Source organism: Branchiostoma floridae, chromosome 17 (assembly GCF_000003815.2).
Source record: "Branchiostoma floridae strain S238N-H82 chromosome 17, Bfl_VNyyK, whole genome shotgun sequence".
Classification (NCBI taxonomy): domain Eukaryota; kingdom Metazoa; phylum Chordata; class Leptocardii; order Amphioxiformes; family Branchiostomatidae; genus Branchiostoma; species Branchiostoma floridae.
In genome coordinates this window covers 8,250,004-8,272,490 of record NC_049995.1, presented here as the reverse complement: position 1 = coordinate 8,272,490, position 22,487 = coordinate 8,250,004, and the positions used below count along the sequence as shown (strand labels likewise).

At 40.1% G+C, this 22,487-nt stretch overlaps 3 protein-coding genes across 21 annotated transcripts in view; 2 read left to right on the top strand and 1 right to left on the bottom strand.

The window, feature by feature from the left end:
* The first annotated feature begins 681 nt into the window (after positions 1-681).
* Positions 682-5,330, top strand: LOC118404851 (zinc finger protein 678-like). 2 transcript variants are annotated; one of them, XR_004829818.1, is made up of 3 exons: positions 682-809; positions 3,167-4,411; positions 5,212-5,330. XR_004829818.1 is itself a non-coding variant. In XM_035804232.1 (2 exons), exon 2 carries the CDS (start codon positions 3,189-3,191, stop codon positions 4,320-4,322), a length of 1,134 nt encoding a protein of 377 aa, XP_035660125.1. In that variant the 5' UTR covers positions 682-809; positions 3,167-3,188; the 3' UTR covers positions 4,323-5,324. The 2 variants fall into 2 exon arrangements, 1 of the variants encoding a protein (XP_035660125.1); XM_035804232.1 differs by having other exon boundaries at positions 3,167-5,324.
* Positions 5,331-6,416: 1,086 nt separating this feature from the next.
* LOC118405027 (zinc finger protein 678-like) lies at positions 6,417-7,639 on the top strand. Its single transcript, XM_035804427.1, has 2 exons — positions 6,417-7,287; positions 7,617-7,639. The coding sequence occupies exons 1-2, from the start codon at positions 6,417-6,419 to the stop codon at positions 7,637-7,639; spliced, it is 894 nt and encodes a 297-aa protein (XP_035660320.1).
* A 3,579-nt stretch (positions 7,640-11,218) lies between these two features.
* The window catches only part of LOC118404139 (arf-GAP with SH3 domain, ANK repeat and PH domain-containing protein 2-like), a 74,093-nt gene continuing 62,824 nt past the window's right edge, over positions 11,219-22,487 (bottom strand). For 7 of the 18 annotated variants that reach the window (XM_035803137.1, XM_035803136.1, XM_035803153.1 and 4 more), the window contains 9 exons: positions 20,835-21,149; positions 20,189-20,282; positions 18,972-19,004; positions 18,076-18,182; positions 17,438-17,488; positions 16,843-16,955; positions 16,208-16,237; positions 14,834-14,953; positions 11,219-14,055 (listed from right to left, as the gene is read on the bottom strand). In XM_035803137.1, the coding sequence (XP_035659030.1) occupies positions 13,981-14,055; positions 14,834-14,953; positions 16,208-16,237; positions 16,843-16,955; positions 17,438-17,488; positions 18,076-18,182; positions 18,972-19,004; positions 20,189-20,282; positions 20,835-21,149 (938 nt within the window). In that variant the 3' untranslated portion in view covers positions 11,219-13,980. Of the gene's footprint in view, positions 14,056-14,833; positions 14,957-16,207; positions 16,238-16,842; positions 16,956-17,437; positions 17,489-18,075; positions 18,183-18,971; positions 19,005-20,188; positions 20,283-20,834; positions 21,150-21,203; positions 21,411-22,487 lie in introns of all 18 variants that reach the window. The other 11 variants (XM_035803148.1, XM_035803150.1, XM_035803151.1 and 8 more) reach the window with 11 other exon arrangements.

Sequence of the window (22,487 nt, the reverse complement as noted above, 5' to 3'; positions counted from 1 at the left end):
AATATAGACGCACAACATGCCAAAGGATTTAGCTGGCCGAGGAGTACGGTTTCGGCCCAGCCAACTCCTTTGGCATAGTATCTCTCTATATGGGTCCAATTTCTATTATGTTTCCAGCAACCAGTGGAGTCTGGTAGATTCTTAGATTTCCATACGGACCTCATACGGACTTGAATATATACGCACGTGTGACCCGACTTTAGCAGCCAGCCGTCATGCGGCTTTCCCAGGCGGCCAAAGTTATATTGCACCATTAGGTCATCCCCGTTCCTGATTTCCTCCACACATTTTCTAGTGTCCACATGTTTGTCATAAGAGCAGAGTAAATGCAGATGATTTAGGTAGGGTGTGCCTAAATACCACAAACGACTCGGAAATACCACTAACGACCACAAACGACTCTAGTATGCAGTGTATATGGGTCAAAGACCTTGTGTGGCGCTCTGGAGACATTGTTTACACATTTATGAATCTAAAAAACGTAGCAAGTCCTGCGTATTCACCAGTTATTGCAAGTTAGTCCGCCGGTTTCAAGATCGAAGCGATTCTGCGCTGTCAATGAATGCGTGCGCAAAGTTTATCCAGCTAATAAATTCCGACAACTTTCGGGTAATCAGGTAATCATGTTTGACACAGTAGCACTATCTACTTCCGGGTCATCCGAAAGCGACTTCCTGTTCGCTACCGGTGGCAAACGGCGTGGTCTGGAGAGAATCTCTTCCAAATCTTCCCTTCGAAGACCACAACTTTAGCGGTTTTAGAGGACCAACCGGCGTTTTTGTGCAAGACTAGCGTTCCAGTTTGTGCAGGTAAGGCAATTTCTTGTATTATGATCATAAAAGCTCTGTAGATTTCACATAAAGCTCGAAAGCGAAACGTTTCTCGAAAGTAAAAACTTCATGGTTCTTTCCGACGTCCGCTGTTTCTGATTGAAAATAGACTATATTTTAGTACAGAGAGAAATATGTATGATTGAAATAGTTCTTGTTTACTCTACCAGAATTTTCGAAAGTGAGAAAAACTTTGTGGAGGAAATTATGCAGCAGATTATGTAAACAAATGGGATCTGTATGGGGTTTACTGGTTTTCTTTTCATACGATTTACGACCTAATCTATTTCAAGACAAGTGAAAATGCATGTATGTTCAGGTGCATTCATTTTTAGAGGAAATTTTGTGGTGTTCATTGGTATTTTCCTGTTTTCTTTCGTGTTTGAGGCTACCAACTTCAATTTGCTGCAGACTTTTGTAGCCTATAGAGGAAAGTCGTGCAAAGTGCCTTTCCCAAGTGCACAAGACTGGTGACACGTCGGGGTTTGAACTCTGGACCTGAGTCAAACGTGCTGACGATTGCGCCACGCGGTCCCATGAAAAAGTATAGAAAAAGGCCTAAAGGTCATGGTTTATATCTGTAAGGTATGCCAGAACTCCCTATGTCTGCCCTCGGGCCGGAAACTTCCCGTCGTTCTAACATCTGGTGTTGATAATGGTGTGTTTGAAACTATAGGGGAGGTTCGTTATTGCTGTCAACCACGTACAATCAGAAATGGTCGTGGGAGGGTTCACTATTTGTCAGTCCTCTTTTGGTTGACATTCAGAACAAGGACTGAAGGAGGTTTTATCAAATGGAGAGAGTACTGTATGCAATAAGCTCTTTCACAGAGGTTACCACGCATGCACGGGTGAGAGTAGGGATGCGTACCTAAACCCACGTTTAGGTACAGGTCCGGATTCGAATCCAGAGGTTTAGGTACAGGTCCGGACCTAATGAGTCCGGACCTAAATGCATGGCATTGAATATTATTTGATAATATTATATTATAATATGTTATAATGGCAAAACAATGTATTAAAAGGATAGAAGCATGTTTGAACCAATAAAAACGTATTTATTATGGTAGACACATGATGCAACAAAAATTTGACCCTTACAAAATTGTTGTTTTTCCCTCACTGGGGCTCAGAGACTGCTGTGGTAATTTCACAGTAATTTTATCTGTCAAAGTGGCCATCCCCTGACCTGTTATCCTGCCTGGCTTGCACTAATTAGATACAGGTCCAGTACCGGTACACCAGTGTTCCGGTATTTTGATACCTGTACCTAATTGATTGTACCGGTACTGTATCGGTACACTGTACCGGTACACATCCCTAGGTGAGAGGAAATCTGCATGGGTTATATGTCAAAGTTGATGGCCCATTTTTTCAATTTGTGTAACAATGTCTGGAACGTAATGGCGCCTGGAAAATGGGGGACGTTTACGTTCTTTGTGCCTTCAACTTTGACATATTTGCCAGAGTTTCTCTTACCCGCGTGTGCGTGGTAACCTAGATGTGAAAGGGCTTATTTGCTGTGCTCCATTAATTGTTTCGCCCTGCTAAATCCCGCTGCAAACCATTAGTAACTGGCTTGCTAGTGCGGTTTTGACCAGATGTGTGTAGCGCTGTTTGGTGGGTTTTTCCATATCCATGAGTTTGGTCAGAATTACCGGTAGTAATCTTAAGCAGATCTTTGGTTGCGGGCTGACAGTATCTATGTTCAGAAACAACCTACATAGATACTGCTGGTCCGACACAGAGGATCTGCTTGGGGATTAGGAATTAGGGCCACATTTGGAAGTACACATAATGATAGAAGTAAATAATTCGTGATAGGATTTTAAACCTCAAAACTACCCACCCTACTGTATAGGAGACTACAGGGAGACCTCATCAACACCTATAAATACACACATGGGCTATATGATACCGTGCCTTGCATACCGGAAGTTAAGAGGGAAGGGAGGATGAAGGGACCCAGCCTACGTTTAACAATGCCGAGATCAAACAGCAGTAAAAGGCATGACTTTTTTAGCAACAGAGTAGTGCCATGGTGGATTTCCAGATGATGTGGTCTCAGCGCCAGGCGTGAACAGTTTTAAGGCAAGACTGAACAGAGTCATGGAAAATTATCCAGTCATGTATAATTATAGAGCTCTGGACAAACCACATGATTGTATACTGACTGAAGAGACAAGAGAAGCGGTTTCAACTGGAGCGAGACTCCTACCTAACCGATGAACTCTTCTCTGTACACTTTAAAAAGTGCCAACAACCAAGAACGTTAATATGAATAACTACAACTCTATTGCCTCTTATTTCAGCGCTTGTTTATCCTGTCATTACAGATATTGTGCCGGATCTGGGAGGATGGCATCAACAAACAATGTGCAGATGTTAGACGACGTCACGAAAAACGAAAAAAATGGTTCTCATATGCAATCTGACAGAGAAGACAAACACTACATGTGGACTCACAGTGGCCAGAAAACTTACAAGTGTGAGGAGTGCAGCAGGCAGTTCAGTAAGCTGTGTAATCTGAAGATGCACTTGCGGACTCACACAGGTGAGAAACCCTACAGGTGTGAGGAGTGTTGCAGGCAGTTCAGTAGGCAAGGTGATCTGAAAACTCACATGCGGACTCACACAGGTGAGAAACCCTACAGATGTGAAGAGTGTTCTACGCAGTTCACTCAGCTGAGTCATCTGAAAAGCCACATGCGGACTCATACTAGTGAGAAACCCTACAGGTGTGAGGAGTGCAGAAAGCAGTTCAGTAGGCAGGACTATCTGAAGACTCACATGCGGACTCACACAGGGGAGCAGCCCTACAGGTGTGAGGAATGTAGCAGGCAGTTCACGCAGCTGAGTACTCTGAAGACTCACATGCGGACTCACACGGGTGAGAAACCCTACAAGTGTGAGGAGTGCAGCAGACAGTTCAGTAAGCTTGGTGATCTGAAGAGACACATTCGGACTCATACAGGGGAGAAACCCTACAGGTGTGAGGAGTGCAGCAGGCAGTTCAGTAAGCTGGATACTCTGAAGACACACATGCAGACTCACACAAATGAGAAACCATACAACTGTGAGGAGTGCAGCAGACAGTTTAGTCAGCTTGGTGATTTGAAGTGCCACATGCGGATCCACACAGGTGAAAAATCCTACAGGTGTGAGGAGTGCAGCAGGCAGTTCAGTAAGCTTGGTAATCTGAAGCGACACATCCGGACCCACACAGGAGAGAAGCCCTACAGGTGTGAGGAGTGCAGCAGGCAGTTCACGCAGCTGGGTAATCTAAAGAGTCACATGAGGACTCACACTGGTGAGAAACTCTACAAGTGTGAGGAGTGCAGCAGGCAGTTCATTAAGCTTGGTGATCTGAAGAGACACATTCGGACCCATACAGGGGAGAAACCATACAAGTGTGAGGAGTGCAGTAGGCAGTTCAGTGACGTTGGTAATCTAAGGAAACACATGCGAACTCATGCACGTGAGAACCTTTAAAAGTGTGAGGAGTGCAGGAGACAGTTCAGTCAGCTGTGTGATTTGAAGAGACACAAACTCAAACAGGGTAGAAACTTTGCAAGTGTGAGGAGTAGCCTCTACCAGGCTTCGTGGATCGGTGGTCTAATTGTAGAAATTGGACAAATAGAATCTATAGTACGCTAGGGGAGTTTAGCCGGCTAGAAGAGTACGTTTCCTCACCACTACGACTGTGCGGGGTCGCTATGTTCTTTGAAGTCCACTAATCGCTATCTAATAGGTGCGAAGTGGTTTATTGCTTTCCGACTCGCCCGTGACGGCGCGGGTCTTGACAGCAGCGGCCGGGACTTCTCACGGGGCCGGCAAAACATTTTGTTTTCAAGCCATCCCGTCCTGCATCAAACGTTTGTTATCGTCATAAGCCCTCGGGTCGGCCATTGCATCCCAAAATGAGTCCTTTTTGCCTCCAAACTTCACCAAAAAGGTACAGTTTGGCCACACTCAACAGGGAAAAATGCGATCTCTTTTCGCGACCGATTGCTGCAGATTGACCGCACAGGAATTTATCTATAGCGTAAACTGTTATCATGTTACATTTCATCGCAAAATTAACCTCACTCTAGCCTACATTGTTTCAAAAGCATTTATATGTTAGCAAAAAACGCCGTCTAAAACATCATTTTTGCCGCGTTTTGTTGTCGACCCCAGTTTGACCTTGTCCCAAACCGAGCTGTTTCCCACTGGGTGCTGGCCGATTTATGACTTAAATTATCTCCGGCGCTGAGCTACTTCCTTTGTACAAATAACGGGGGGATTAATTTTATGTCGTTTGTTCTTAGCGACCCCGCACAGGCTTCGTGGTGAGGATAATGATTCTACTGATCCACGGAGCCTGGTAGAGGCTAGTGAGGAGTGCAGCAGGCAGTTCCTTTGGCTGCATCACCTTGAAGACACATGCAGACTCACCTGTTTGTGAAGAGTGCAGAGGGTATTTCAGAGAGCCGGGTCATCTAACATGTAGTGGAGCTTTTTATGTCATTGTCAATTGTGAAGAGTTCATTTTTGTAGGAAAAGAGTACTGATACTGGTTTAATGGCGCAATTGATGTGTGGACGGTATACGCCAAACCCCTCCTTCGTCCTTCTGCCTCTGAGACGGAAATTTCCCGTCTTTCTAACATCTGATGTTCATTATTATGGCGTGTTTGCAACTAATGCTTCAACGGAAAACTATTGTACAGTCAAAAATTGTTTAGAGAGGGTTCATTATTTGTCAGTCTTTTTTGTCCGGAGATACATACATTGAGTTGAAAGGAGGACATTTTACGGGGCCGGGGATGGTATCTTTGTTTAGATAATGGCCAAATCATATGTTTGGGGCGAAATCGCTGACGGACTTGTCTAGGACTGGGGACCGAATCACTACCTGGCAATGGCGAAATCACAATTATAAAGGGGCGATAACTCTGACATCGACATCTTTATACCCCTGTCAAATTTTGCGAAAATCGATCATACGACGAGTCTGCAGTGATCGCCAGAGCCTCACTTATAATAATTACTTAATTGCACAATAATTGTACACGGTAAAAATATGGCTGATAGAATCTATGTGACAAAGACGGTTTCCAGGTGAAAAATACACCCATACCCTCTGTTGATCTTTTTTTAAAAATATGGCCGACCTTCCATCGATATGCCCGAAGATCGTGGATAATGTGACAGGGGTATTACGGCCAGCCCCCTACTGGCAACTTGGCAATCGACAGTCGCTTTTAACAGTGTGGACATGACCAACTGTCACTGCAAAGATCGGGTCAGTGTTCACTTAGTACTTTGTAAGTACTATGCGCTTAGACAAGGGGGTAGCCAGCAGAACAAAAATGTTCGCAATGGTTTGAGTTTGTGGTGAAGCAATTACCTCGAAAACTGAACATAAAACCATCGTGAACATTTCTGTATTTACAGTATTCTACAATCAGAAGTGGTTAGGGAAGTTTCACTATTCTTTATTTACAAGTATCACTACACCAAGTTACCATACTTAGGAATCTAACGTCTCTTGCCTAATGATCTTTCGTCTTCTTCCAACAGAATTTGCCCAAGATCAAGGAGGATGGCATCAACAAGCCATGTGCAGAGTTTGAAGGATTCTTCTGTGGGACCAAGCACTAGCAGAGAGAAGGAACTCTATAGGTGTGAGGAGTGCAGAAGGCAGTTCAGTTGGCTGAGTGATCTGAAAAGACACATGCGGACCCACACTGGGGAGAAACCCTACAAGTGTGAGGAGTGCGGCAAGCAGTTCAGTGAGCTGGGTAATCTGAAGATCCACTTTCGGACTCACACGGGGGAGAAACCGTACAAGTGTGAGGAGTGTAGCAGGCAGTTCAGAAGGATGGAACATCTGAAGAAACACTTGCGGACTCACACAGGTGAGAAGCCCTACATGTGTGAGGAGTGCAGCAGGCAGTTCACCCAGCTGGGTCATCTGAAGACTCACATGCATACTCACACTGGAGAGAAACCATACAAGTGTGAGGAGTGCAGCAGGCAGTTCAGTGCGTTGGATCAACTAAAGAACCATATGCGGACTCACACAGGGGAGAAACCCTACATGTGTGAGGAGTGCAACAGGCAGTTTAGTGAGCTGGGTCATCAGAAGAGACACATGCGTACTCACACAGGAGATAAACCATACAAGTGTGAGGAGTGCAGCAGGCAGTTCAGTGATCTGGGTGCTCTGAAGAAACACATGCGGACTCACACGGGTGAGAAACCCTACAGGTGTGAGGAGTGCAGCAGGCAGTTTAGTGAGCTGGGTCATCTGAAGAGACATATGCGTACTCACACAGGGGATAAACCCTACAAGTGTGAGGAGTGCAGCAAACAGTTCAGTGAGCAGGGTAATCTGAAAAGACACATGCGGACTCACATGGGTGAGAAACCCTTCAGGTGTGAGGAATGCAGCAAAAAGTTCAGTGACCTGAGTGATCTTAAGAGACACATGCGGACTCACACAGGTGAGAAGCCCTGCAAGTGTGAGGAGTGCAGCAGGCAGTTCAGTGAGCTAGGTAATCTAAAACGTCACATGAGGACTCACACTGAGAAGAGCTGCTAGTAGTGCGAGATGTGCTGCAGGCAGTTCAGTGAACTCAGTAGTCTTTGGAAGCACTTGCAGACTCATCAATAAATTGCGTGAAAACATTTTAGAACTTCAGTTTTCTTTTCTCTATTTTATAAATTTCTTAATTAACTTGTGTTATAATTCTTTACTTTTACTTCATTTGCTTGTTAATTTTATGTCTTCATGTTCTAGGTTCCCAATCTCAGAATATATAACCAAAGAGGTTTTCTTTTGTATGATACATTGTTTCTTAATGGGTATATCCTTTCAATACATGTCATTTAGTCTGCTCAAATTGCAGAGATCTTATCACATGTGTTAGGTTTGTAGTTTGGGTATAACAGTAGAATTCACCAGGTGGAAATAGTTATTGTGTGAAGGAAAACTTTTTGTTTGTTGCTAGTGTCATTTACCACCACATATTCTTGAAATTGAAAAATTGAAATTGAAATTGAAATCATTGTACTAACTTACATATACTGTTTTGTTAGCGTTATTAGCTAGCTGTTGTAGTTTTCCTAGTTCAGGTAGATAATTACTTGCAACAAAGCGGCTGCAAGTAGCATATACACGTTTGATTTAGCTGCATGCCAGAGAACTTTTGAAATCATGTAAAAGCAAAGGATTAATAAAAATGTAACATTTGGATAACAGTTTATATCAGCTCAATTATTAGAGCTCAGCTTTTTTTTGTAGGTTTATTATAGGCTATTTTTGAGGTATTGAGAAGTCACACAGGTAGAAGCGTTATTGTTGGTTTTATTGTTATGTTACATTTGTTTATTTACTGTCATTTCTTTCTTCAATAAAGTTGTTTGGTACACATCTGGAGATCTATCACTTGAAGAAGCCGATTCGGTGAAGTACGGTTATAGCCACAGTATTTTATTAATATAATGTACAGCTACCACTCACGCTACAAATTGAGAAGAAAAACAAACTTTGGTTTGCAAAGATGAAATAAAAGCATATGTTTTGCGGAATGATTGGATACTCACAAAACTGGCTATGATTTGCAAAAATCCTGTTGTTTCGGACAGAGATCGCGACAATAATGGAATAACCAAGAAAGGAAGGTTGTCCCTTATGTCACCCTGCACCGCGTTTGAAATGGTAGTTTGCGAGGATTTGGAGTTCCTGACAGGGTCATTTTTGGCGGTAGCATTTAAGTGCAAGTCTTTGTCGGTGAATTTACCGATCGAGACAATGTTATTTGGTGAGAAAGATTAGTGGGAACTGAAATCATGTGTAGCTTGCTCATGGTCGATTGATCAACAGTTTCTCTATAGTGGCCACCTGTCTATAGTGGCCATATTTCTCCAGTCTCTTGGGTGGCTGCTATAGACAGGTTTGACTGTATGAAGTAGACAGTATGTGTACCAGTTATAATTGTACTAGAATTGCCCTGAGGAAGGTGACAGGCTGTCGCCGACATTTGTGTAAAAATGAGTTTATTACCTTAACCTCCATGCAAAATTCACTAGCATTTGTGTGTGTGTGTGAGTGTGTGTGTGTCCGTCTGACTTCCTTTGGCCACATATACTCGAGCCTTGGTCAAATTTGATACTATCTTATGGCACTGGTAAATTTGCCTGGAGAATACTCTAACACAAGAGAAAAGTTCTGAGCTTGGAGTGTTGGTGATTCAAAATCTATAGGTTTGTGCTTTGTTCATTCAACAAGCAATAAAAAGACACAGATTTCAAGTGTACAAGACCAATATTTATTATAGAATTCCCTTCTTTATTGCCATACAAATATTCACAAGTAAAAGGTATTTAATGTTGGAAATTTCCAAAGCATTTCCCTCATACATACATAAGCCAGATAGACAATATTCAGCATAATTCTAAAACTTTAAAAGATACGGGTATAATCTGATTTAATATCATGTAGTTTCTGTAATTAAATCACTGTTCTTCAAGTAGTGGTACATGACTTAAATGCATATTATCATTTTACAAAACATACAAATAACAAGAAAAATGTATTGCAATTCTGAAAAGAAGCCATACTGTACAAGATACAGAATACTTGTCAATGTAAATCTATATCGTAATGATGGATGCCAATGTTAACATTAGACTATCTGTTGTCACATTTCATGCACATGTCAATGCTAACCCAATGGGGGAGGAGGCAAGTACACACAGTGCATATGTAACATTCATTACTTCAAAGCAGTACCCAGTTACTAGTACTTCAGTGAAAAAGACTTTGTACCACCTTGTGATGTGAGATTGGATATTTTAGCACAGTTAGGGAAAAGTCTCAGGTATACTTCAGTGCAGTTCACATCTGAAGTGTGGTCTATCCACATTCTACTATTGTTGAGGTGTCAGTAAGATATTGCTTGGTTCCAGTCTGAATAAAACAACAACCTACAAATCTTGGTACAAAAAAATGGGCAAACTGTTGGCAAACATTAAAAAAAAGTTGTAGGACATACATATTCTAGGATGAAAGCTTACATGTAAAACTAAAAGTTAATACTTTTCAGACATTTCAGTGAAATGTGTATCACCTTCCTCAGGGCAATACTGACAGGTTGTACTTCACACTGCAGCTAGGTGGCGCTGCTGCACTGTGAAGAATGTAGTGTCAAACATGACTCCTGCACTGCAAGGTAGAACCAGTCATTATCACACAGAGAAATATCATATACAGACCACTGGAACATCAGCTAGATATCAACTCTTGCTTGATGAAACTATGTATTCATGGAGGAACAACATTACATCATAATGTCTTAGAATATATCAAACTTCACACAAATTGTTTTGTTGTTACCCAGTGTTTAACCATTATGTCATGTACCATGCTCGCCATAACGTTTCACATCAATATTTTACATAATACAAGGACTATTGTACCTCAAACAAAGATACTTGCGCCAATGAAATCTGGACTCTTTTTACTGTATATACAACTGAAAAGACACATTACTTTTTGCAAACAGTATTTACAGCGACTTTTCATCACTAGTTTATTCAATGCTAGACATTCTTATTTAGGGAATCATGCAGGTATAGAGATGTGACTCTGAACATCATAAATCTGAGGGATACAGAATTCCAAATGTTTTCACTCAAGTTCTTCCTATGTGTAGAGATTCCGAAAAGTACTTAAGGAATATGCATAACAGCAGTGTGCTCACATGTATATTTTGTACTTCCTCATTTATTGTTTGTGTTGTAAGTCCTGATTGGCAAATGCTGGCATTCTGAAGTCAAGCCCTAATGTCTAAAGTGGTCTCTAAACCAAATAGCTAGAGCAGGCATGGCTTTCTATTTCAAACTAACACATGTATGGCTGTATAAAGTGGGCATCTCACTGAAAATGTAGCATGTTGATGACCTAGCCGCAGCTGAGCAATTTGACATAGTGTATATTATTAATGAATTTCATCGTTAAAATCAGATCTTTTTATGCTTAGTGTGTTTAGTTATCTTTCTAGCCATACTTTTACATTTGGAGTGACTTTCCTATTGTAAAGTCAAGGTATGATATTCACATTGTAATGTCAAAGTAAAGACAAAGTTATAACACAGCAACATACCACTGTCCAGTGAGAATGCCACTTTACTGAGTCCATTGTACTACTTCACTGAAGGTCCTACTTTTCCTTAAGGGTACCTGTCGTAGACATTCTGGGAAATGTAGTTATTCTGGGTAGCAAAAATCAAACATATTACAAAAGAAGGACTTTGGCACCCCTGGTTATAATAACTGTTAGAAACATTGACTCCTCACTACAACCAAACATTGTCGCCACTACAATTCCTCAGGTATTGCATGAATGTATTTGACCACTTATTCTTTACTCTTTCCACAGCACACACAAGCAGCTAGTATATAAGTTTACCACCATTGCGATATACCCCAATGACAATCATCTTGACTACATGTACTAATAGTTTACTTGTGTGTATAGATAGATATAGAAAAGTTTCATTTGAGTTGACACAGAAAGTATCTCTTAAATATGTACATTTACACAAAGATTGTTCACAAACACCCTGTTTGGGTAAAGGGGTCACTATTTTTTTAAAGATGTCTTGTAAAGATCTGCAACAAGGAAGCATTTTGGACAATTTTGGGTTACAAAATTAGCATTGGTGCTTGTCAATAATTCAACTGATATGGCACATTAAAATACAAATAGGAAGAATGGCATTTTGGAGATCATACCTTCAGTATCTTGAAGGATTTTAGTTACAGTAGATACTAAAAAAGACAAGCAATGTTCAGTTCTAGACGTTTTGATAGGGACTACAGGTAGCTTTTGTCAATAGCAAGTTATAGAACAGACACAAAATGTATACTAGGTAGCAAAACTGTAAGCTGTATCCTAGCATTATTGTCCACAGACGAAATCTCACCATTTTTGCACTTTTTAAAAATTGATACCTTGTCAGACTCTCAAACTGGAACAGCCACCAATGGCCCTCAAATAAATTCAAATAACTCTAACCTTTTAGACATGGTCAGGCAAACCTTATGTCAAGGTAGTCACTAGTACAGATTTTACAGTATATTAATAACCAGGTGGTCCTCATATGTAGGCAGTCACTTGAATGTACAGGTTTGACTGTAATTCTCAATGGCCATGTGGTCCTTATGCAGAGGTGGTCACTTGTACAGGTTTGACTGTAGCACTTTTCACAAATTCACATTATCCAAAAACTTGCCACACAAAATGCCTCCTTGTTGTAAATCTACTGTAATTACTTATACTAATGAAGACCCCATAAAAACACCATTTTATCAAAGTCAAGTAAAATACTGGCCCATGGTAACTATAGTATTTACAAACTTGGCTTCTCCAACTCAAACATTGAGCACTGGCAACAACTCATCACCCCTCCCATGCTACAACTTGGACTAGTCCTATGTTAAAATTCCTTGGAATGTTCCATTGTATAAATTTGAGGAGGGTAGAGGTGGGTAGCAGAATTTCATTATTCCCTTTCTTCTAATTACTGAAGCTTCCCAAAACTTTACGCCAAAACTTTGTCTTTTTTCATATCTACTGCTTGTTCAATTCACAATCTAACCTTCAGTTGGAGACGCAATTAGAACTTTGTTTTCATGGATATATGTGTTGTGAATTTATAAATGCAGCTGTCCATCCTTTTTTTTCGTACTTCAAAGTGTCCTTAAAACACCAATAACTGTAGTATACAGCTGCTGTAAGCATGTCTAAGCCTTGAGTATTAACTTCAGTACAATGCAATACAATACAATAAGTTACGGAGTATTCTTAATTTAGTTGTATGAATTCAGTTATTAGTTCTGATATGATTTTTTCTCTTCAATTATCACAAAAGAGAGGACACAATATTGAATGTGGATGAGTCTTTCATAATCCACATTTCATAAAAAACACCCCTCCTAAAATTTGTACATGGAATGTCCCATCTTCTTTACAAAATCACAGGGTTTCCTTGTTTCTCTATCATTGTTACTTCAGCTTTTGTTTCATGATTCAACAGGAGTATTTGAGCTATAGAGAATCAGAAGACTTACAGTTTATTATTATTTGTAGTTTCATGATTTGAGATACTGTAAAAAAAACTGTCGCTATGGCAACATCATAGGTAATACTGTAACTACAACTAATGTCAAAGGTCAAGGTCAAATTCTTGGCAAGATTTTTGAAGTCGATTGTTCTTTTCATGATGTACACATGAAATCTCCTTGCTTCAAAGATCTATGAATGAAGCATTCAAAAAACAAATTATTCTTTGTTTGTTTCATTTCTAAAATCCTCTTCTGACAACACACAATCACTTTTTGTTTCACTTTGCCATAATTGGATTTTTGTTGTTTGCTTTGTAACGTTTTCATTGCTTTGTCTTGATTGAAATATTCAGTATGTCTTAGGCCACACCAATTTCATTTCTCGTTTCTCAGATTCCAAACAAAAAGAGAAGAAACAGGTAGATGATATGAAAAAACAACAAGAAACCTGGACTCCTCTGAATGAAGTCACTATGAAGTCAACATAATTCATTTTTCTTTTACATATTTCTGCAAAAATTGTAACAACTAGGAAGACAAAGACTTTATTCAACTGTTGGCACAAAATGTGAAGGGTTTATCTATATCTTGAATGATCTTTCTCTTTTTTGCCCAAATCACATAAAATGGTGTGGCAAAATCTCATGAAAACATAGAAATTGTTGTGGCCTAGTGTAAATAATTGTAATCTAAAACCTTGCATTGTGTGATATTTTTTTCTGTAGTAATACACATTCTAAGATGCAACACCATTGCTCACAGAGCAGCAGTGACTGCAAGACAATGTTTTACACTTGACCTTTGACCTACAACCTTTGACCCACATATTGCCTGATGATACCTTTCCTCCACTCACAACTTCTGGTACTAGAAGAAAGATGCTCCAACCTTCTTGGCTGGTCCAAGACATTCAGTAGATCCTTGACTTTTAGCATCAGCATCGTAGCATTCAAATTTCTATCTAAAACCTTTGAAAGATCTTCAATCTTTCTGTCACTTTTCTATGGCTACCTCTCATGGCTACTTCTTTTGTTCAGTCACTCAGCACATGGACAAAGCTCACAGGGAAGAGCCCTCGTCTCTCCGGCTGACCCTCGATGTGGCCCTCCTGGGAACACAAACATACAGGAAAATTACTAAATATACTGTAACAGTGAGTTTTATTTCACTGCAAGGTTGTGAGGTAATGTCTGTGCCGTGTGTGTGTGTGTATTTCTGTGGGTCCTAATATTATACACAATGCACAAGTCTTTCAATGGAAACTTCAAGGCCAGAGAAGGAGGGGTCGTCCTAAGATTATCATGATACGGCAGCAAACAATTGACAGATGTCTTTGATGATTAGACCAAGAACAGAAGATGGAAATGATGTACTGAGACTCTACATCTACAACGTAAGTAAGCGTGATTGTCTGGGGGAATGGAAGGATTGCAACGCAGTACATCATCAAGTAATGCCGTGCAGTCTATAACTTCTATATGGCCTCCTTCTGTCAATATTGACCATGATAAAATCCTAATTGATATCAGCCCTAAAGCGTGTCGACTGTGGCTAAACAGTCCTATACGAGAATGACAGTCTCTGCCATATAGGGCACATCTGTAAGCTGTGACAGGTCTGTTGCAGAGCTCTTTTTGCAGGGTCCGCTTTTCTTCTGCCATGCGCATCAGTCTGGTTTCTCCTGCTTTTAGCTGCCTGGACAGTGTGCATCTCCAGCTGGATCTGTCATAGTCTATACCATCTTCTATTTATCAAACATGGCACTGTTACAAGATTGATTTGAAATAGAAACACATGTTGGTGTAAGTGTAATAAGAGAAGTACAATTTCGTTTTCTACTGCCAGTGCATATAAAAAGATAGATTGATGAAGTTGTGCCCACTCACCCACCACTCCTTGTCTGGCTCTGCTAGGACAACGATGATCTCTCCTTCAGCGAAAGTGAGCTCGTCCGCGTTGTCGGCCTTGCAGCGGAAGGCTGCTCGGACTCGTCGCGACTTCGTCTGCTTCTGGACAGAAACGCAACAAGTTCTTACAACTGTCACAATCTGGAGTAACGTTAATGTTAGTTCACCTTTATCCGTGCAGTAAGCTACATTTATGTTTTATACCTTTGACGCGAAAACGTTTGATACGGGTGTTCCGGACCGGGACATAACTTCCGTATCGCACGGGTTCAAAAGGCGTATCACAGGGGCTCCATTCGAATAAATCGAAATGTTTCGAGCAGGCTGAGTGCGGCGCAATCGAAAATTCGAATACCTGATTCGGACATTGGAACATTACTGTTGCAACACTTTTTGTTCAAGGGCACCAAATTTGTTAAACTTCAGGCGCATTTCACATCAAAACATGGGTTTTCTCAGCCCTCCCGCAGGTCGGTCGGGCTGGTACCTCAGGTGATACGAAATACACCGTGTTGTATTCTATATGTATATCCATCGTGCTGCTAAACAGGGTATCCATGCATGGATGTCAAATCGATTGACAGTAGTTTCAAATTATACTGTTGTCAAAATATTGCAGTTTAAAACCACCACCTGATGATATCCCTAAATACATTTGTACATTGTTCTTCACAAGAACGGATCAAGGTTATCCACGGATAAAGGTGAACTAGGGTTACAATTTCAGATCCTGAAATGCTTCGAGTTGTCAAAATGTTAGACAGTCCCAAAATTCGTTATTTTGAAATGATGTAAAGTTCTTGGTAGGATAACCAGTTCCAAGTGCATTTTCTTGACACTCCCCTTCCTTGATCAATCATTAATGTTGTGAAGTCTGGTTCAGAACAGAACATTATGGAACAAGTTAAAATATCAATCATGTGAAATAATTTGTTATTAGAAAATTTCTATATATAAGTTTCTGAGAGAACTAACTTTGTTAAATGATTTTATACAAATGGATACAATGTATAATCATTGATAACAATATGATATGAAAGTTTGCTATAAATGAGGGACAGCCCTATAAGATACATGTATCATCAAAAATCATGCATGTACAGAAATGGACAAGATAGCTGGACATGAGGACAGAAATACACGTGTGAGTATGAAGTGAGACTATACATTTGTATTTTCAACTGACAAGACTTCCTTAAAAGCACAGTTACAGAATTTTGTATCTGTCAAAAGGCTACATTTCAGTTGTGCATTAGGATGCAACATGTAAAAAGAAAGAATAGGTCCATAACAAAGAATGGGTCCCTAATAAAAGAATTTCAAGTTTCACACGATGCCGATCATCCTCCTCACCTCATACCTGGTCAAAAATCCTCCCAGAAACTGGGCAGCAGGGGGGAGGGGGGCAAACGATCAGCCAACATGTTAGTAGAAGTTTCCAGACTTAGCACAGCAAGGGTTAAGTATGTTAAAGATCATACAGTTTCTGAAGGCAAAAGGCTGCTACATTGTACAATACAACACTATAAAAAGATTGAGAAAGAAACTTTAAGGCTAACAACTTTACACAGAAATTTGTTAGTTTTTATCCATGGAATTCAATACACAGCTACAACAGATGAAGCCCACAATGTAAGACAAAACATTACACAAGCCTTTTACGCTTGAAACATATTTCCGTGAACATGCATGCTGTCATGCTTTGATCCCACTTGAGAACAGACACGCGCACACCATCTTCTTAAAGATTAGAACAGAAAAACTTACATTGTATAGTCCCATTGCTGAAAAAAGATTAAATTTGGCCAAAATCTAGTATTTTTGGAATCTGGTAAAGACTCAAATCTAATGCTGTCAACAAACAATAAATATTGCATAAAGAAATATATGCAGGCTAGCGGAATTGTGTTAGTATTATGTTACATACATACATGTACATGTTGTATATTGTTTTGTGTAAGAGGAACAACTGAAGCCTTAGGACTTACTGGTTGAGTCTTTCTAGGTAAGGGTACGGGAGAAGGGCTTCTGTCTGGTGAGCTGTCAATGTCTCCTTCTGCGCTGTTCATGGACAGGCTGTCAACGGACTTTCGAGGAGCAGCTAGAAAATAAATTAATCATAATAATATTATGCTTTATTATACAATGTAGTACGTAAAACATTGGCCAGAGGCTAAATGCAAGTGACAGAAATGCATGCAGGACATGTGTTTTTGCTCTAGTTTCAATTTTTTCTTGTCTATATCTAAATGGTTTGACTTGATGAAAACCCCCACCTTTTCTGTATTGCAGCATTTTTCATCTAAAACCTTATGTAACCCCATAACCAATACATTTTTTCTTTCTTTTTGATAGCAACCTTACCAGGCTGAAGTTTAAGATTTTCTCTATTAGTATTACAACTGTCCAAGCACATGCACCTCCACTGTCAGTTTGAAGTCCCAGTTACCTTTCTATTCCTAATCTACAACCCAGTAGCTACCATGACACACAATCTGTCATCTCTCTCATTTCACCCTTAAATCTACCCTATGCCAAAGTTACAAATCTCAGTGCTCGCACACATGAGCTGAGTGTCTCTACCTGGGGATGCACCTGGACTTGGAACACACACAGAGATTTTGATGGCAACAGCTGGAGGGCATTGTCATTGTATTTTATCATTCAGTTTTCAGACTTTGAATACATAATTCTAACTAAATTAAATATACATGTACAGTGCAATGCCTGTGGATTCTACTAATCTAACACAAAGCAGGACTTATTAACACTGTAAATCTGGAATTACAGTGTAAATCCTGAAAACTTATTTTAGGTAGATTAACCAAAGACATGAATTACTTGCAAGTATGATGTAACAAACGTTACCAATTAGATACCACCAGGGACATAAGTAGTTCTGCAAAATTCTGGAGAATTATGAGAACATAGGCCAAAATTCTGGAGAATTATCATAGAATAAATGAATAAAAAAACATTTTCCTTATAAATTGAATTGGCAATCTGCATCATTATGCAACATCATTAGTATCAGATTGTTTTCCAAGAAAGGATTTCTTAGAGTTTTCCAGAACTAGACTGCCATTCAAGATTTACACGTATAGTGACTGTCACCATGTACATAGTCCTGTTACAAAATGTATGTCAGTCTTTTGTAAAATGCAATGCTGTGCTTCTTAGTCAGCAAGTTTTGTTGAATTTATTCATTCACCAGAACCTACCTTGCGGCTGTGTTGGCATGGAAGACGATCTAGGTTTGGGAGGTGGGGTGGGGGGCGCCCCTCGGTCTAACACGGCCTTGTTCCGAGGTAGGGGCTGGGGCTTCTCACTGTGCGAGAAAGATGAAACACAGTTGTTAAAACAAGATTCAGTAACTTCAGTCACATCTCAATGTTTGCCCACTAGACTGTTTTCTTATATCACCTCCAAAGATTAACAAAAATTTAACTTTAAAATTTATCTGGGTTAGTACATTTGTTAAGTTGGTTATGAAGACAGATTTTAGCTGCATTTTCCGACACAAACAATTTTGACATATAGCCAAAAATGTTGAAATGACTTAGTCCAATCATTCGTGTTGATAACTGCACCAAAAATCCTTTTTCATAATGTACAAGATCTTAATCTTGTAAATTTTAAAAATTTACATTCTTAATCAAGACATAAAACAAAATTAGTATGTAATAATGTAAATCCAAACCACACCTTGATACTATTCTAGTATCACATTTAAAAACTGTACTTCTTTTACAAACACAATTTAGCATTACTTTCCAATGCAACACAATATTTTTTATGTCTAAATAAAAATGTTAATAAAGTTCAACCTAACACACCTCTTTACATTAATTATCATAAATTCCATAGCTCTACTTATTAACTAGAGAAAGCCGGTAGTACAAAACGGTATGAAAGTCAACCTTACACCACCAAAACTGATTGTCATCTTTTCTAATGTTTCAAAATTTAACTTAATTCTAATTGTGTCAAATGAAAACATAACTTGCTATATTTCTAGAACCTTTTTACCAACCAACCAAAAGACTGCTGTTTGCAATTTTTGAATAAAAATGCTACAATCTATAGCACCCAAGTATTGACTATGAGCCTTCCTCACCCGAGGAATGTGGACATAAATGGCCGCTCCTCTCTGCAACAACATAACCATGTAACGTTAGTTCACCTTTATCCGCGCGGTAACCTATATCCGTTGTGTTGCTAATCAGTATCCATGGATGTCAAGTCGATTGGCGGTAGTTTCAAAAATATACTTTTTTCAAAATATTGCAGTTTGAAACCACCACCTGTTGCCTTCATATCCCTAAATACATTGTTCTTAAAAAGAATGGATAAAGGTTACCCGGCAGATAAAGGTGAACTTAGGGTTAAGTGGTCTCGGAAGGAATTCTGTAAGTTCATTAATTTTTGCAGGGACTTGATCATTACCCTAAAGGGTTACAAAAAGTTGGCCACAATGGCCAGCTTGTTTTCAAGTAGAGGTGTTCACTAGTATAAGTTTGACTGTATGACTTAGCCCTCATCACAGACTTCTGTTTTCAGTAGCATGACACTGATTAAACTATCCCTGTCCTTGGTGCTGAAAGAATTTTCTTTCAACTACAAGATGTTCTTGATGCTACTGGTACATACTAGATGTTCACTAGTATAAGTTTGACTGTACGACTTAGCTCTCATCACAGACTTCTGTTTTCAGTAGCATGGTACTGATTAAGCTATCCCTGTCCTTGGTGCTGAAAGAATTTTCTTTCCACTACAAGATGGTCTGGACGCTAGTTCATACTGTAAAGATCACCTATTTTTGTTGGGATTTAATTCTGTGGTGGGGGAAAAGAGATATTTGCAGTGTTTTAAGGCTGCGATTTAAAACATTCAGTAGTATTGTTTTAATATGATGGAAACACTTGATTACAATGTCATTATTTTGTAAGAACTTTGTTATATTACCCCATTATCTATGTTATCTAACTAGGGATACAGGCATATACATGTAGATACACATGACTAGCTGGTACATGTATATATTAGCTAGGTATCCCCTTTTAAGTATCTGTTTTGAAGCAGGTTTCTGCTTTTCCTCCCCCAATTTTAAACCCTCCTTATATGTAATCAAAAAACATTTGTGGCAGTTTTGCCTTCGCGGTGAAGCAGCCACCATGAAAACTGTGAAGTTAAAATCACTTCAAACATTTCTGATAACTTTGCAAATAACTGAAGCTCAAATAGGGTGGAAATAAGGCTAGGTATTCATCTATACATGATGTATATGTAAGGTATACATGATACAGGCATAATGAAGGCCCAGATTTGTCCTACCCGTGGTGTCTGTCTTTTTCCATCTGCTCGATAACGCCAGGTGACTTGGGAACAGGTGGAGGTGGAGGCATGTCTTCCTCGGACACCTGGGTACCTGCAACAGGTGGGTTCAACAGGTCAAGTTTTGGTACAGGCACATGTACGACTCAAATGCATTTGGACAGTTATGTATAACACCAACTCTCACTGTTCCAACAGATGCTATAATACTGAAATAGATGAATTTGACGAGGTGTAACAAATACCAATACAGCATCTGCTCAGTAATCCTGAAGTACATGTCTGTACACTTCAAGACAATCTTGAAGAGGCCTCTATTCAATGTTTTTGATGTGTCGGTATTATGGCAACCATTGGAATTATGAGAGTAACTGTTGATGTTAGTCACATGAACAGCTTAGGCTTTTGACACATCAGTGCTATTAGAGAGTTTGTAAAAGAAGTCATCAGGTAAAATTTGCAACAGCTTTATCAAGTATCACAATGAGTGCTTAGCTCAGTACATATGAATCGTATGCAACCGTAATCCAAGATCTAAAGCTTATATTTATCACTCGGAAAGTTCCCTCTTTTTCTTTTCAAGGCATATGCCGAACTTCACCTTATCCCAGCTGCTAGCTGAACGTTCACCTCTGACCTTCCCTACCTGGCTTGATCGTGATGGAGGCGCCCCTGACTGGGGGAGGTGGGGGTCGAGGGGGCAAGACTTTGATTTCTGGTTTTAGAGGTCGATTGGGGGGAGGGGGGCGAGGTGGCGGCTCCTGCGTCCTGCTACGATTGTGCTCTCCGTTCAAAGACCCTGTACGGGCTATTCCTCCTGTTGCTCCTTCGGGAAAATTGTCGACGTCGGTTACTATGACAACGGGCGGAGGGCTGCCTGGGTCAGAGTACGTTCGCTTGTGTCCCTTCATATGTGCCGGCAGAGCGATTAAGTTGCCTTTCGTGTCCTTCCTTGTCTCACCTAGAGGAGGTTAGAAACAAACACACAACATGTAAACATGTAAGGAGGCAATACCTGTGGTGGAGGTCCCTCGCACCGGTGGGGTGGGTGGCGGGCTTCCACGCGACGCCGGGTCGGACATTGCACGTTTGTGGTTCCCCCCGGGGTTGGGGGGAGGCGCCACAGGAGGGGGCGGGGCTTTCTTTTTTAGGGTGCCCGTCCCGGAAGAGGTGGTGTAAAGCGGAAGCGTCATGGTACCGGTGTTAGGCGTGTTATGGTAGTCTGGAATGGAAGAGAGAGAAAAAACAATTGCACCCCGGTTAGTCCACCACCACCAAGCAGAGAGACAGAGAACAGGCATTACAGGTCATGGATTCATGCAGAAGGATCTTCATTGTGAATACGGGAAACACCATCAGTCTCCAATTCATTTCTGTTTTTATGTTGATCACCCAGTTCAGAGAGAGAGATAGGAATAACAGTTTGTGAATTCATGCAAAAGGCTTGAATGTGCATACAGAAACCACCACTGCGACATGCAAGTTGCCTGTGTGTTATAAAGACAGCAAAGTTCTAAGCTCCCACCATGGCTCAGTGTAGAATGGTCTTACAGGTACTAATTAAAAGGTACGTTGATTCCTTTCTGTGTAAATCTTAACTAATTTGGGTTATAAGATCATGCAGTTTATGTGGAAGACCACTGGATACTTTCATTATAAATTGCAGGTCCTGGTTATATTGTACAAAATTTGTGGTGCTCATGTTTTTGTTGGTGGTATATATCTATCTTTACCCCAGCTGCCTAAAATTGTTACCAAGTTGAACACAAATTTGGTGCCAAATGGCCTTTGCATGCTACAAAATTATACAGCATGCATGGTGAGAAGTTAGTTTCAAATCCTGCATGCATAAACTAAATGAAAACACATTGTAGGTCACCCTATTCAACTATATGACACACATACTAATACTTGACCCCTGTATCCACGATGTCAAGTTGATGATGTTTGAACATGTAATATTGTAAGTTTGTATAATATATAAATGTAAACACAAATCACAAACATTCAAGTACTAGGCAGTCACAGTACAGATAGTTTGAAGCATGACAGGAACACTTAATCACAAAATTGATATAACGCAAGTTCACCTTTATCCGCGGATAACCTTTAACCGTTGTTATGAAAAACGGTGTTTTACGAAAATCAAGCCAATGGATGGTGGTTTGAAATTGCATTAAAATATTGCATTCTTTCAAAATATTGTACCGTCTGTCGACTTAACATCCCTAGATACCCTGTTTGAAGAAACGACGGATATAGGTTACCCCGCGGATAAAGCGATCTAACGTTTCACCTA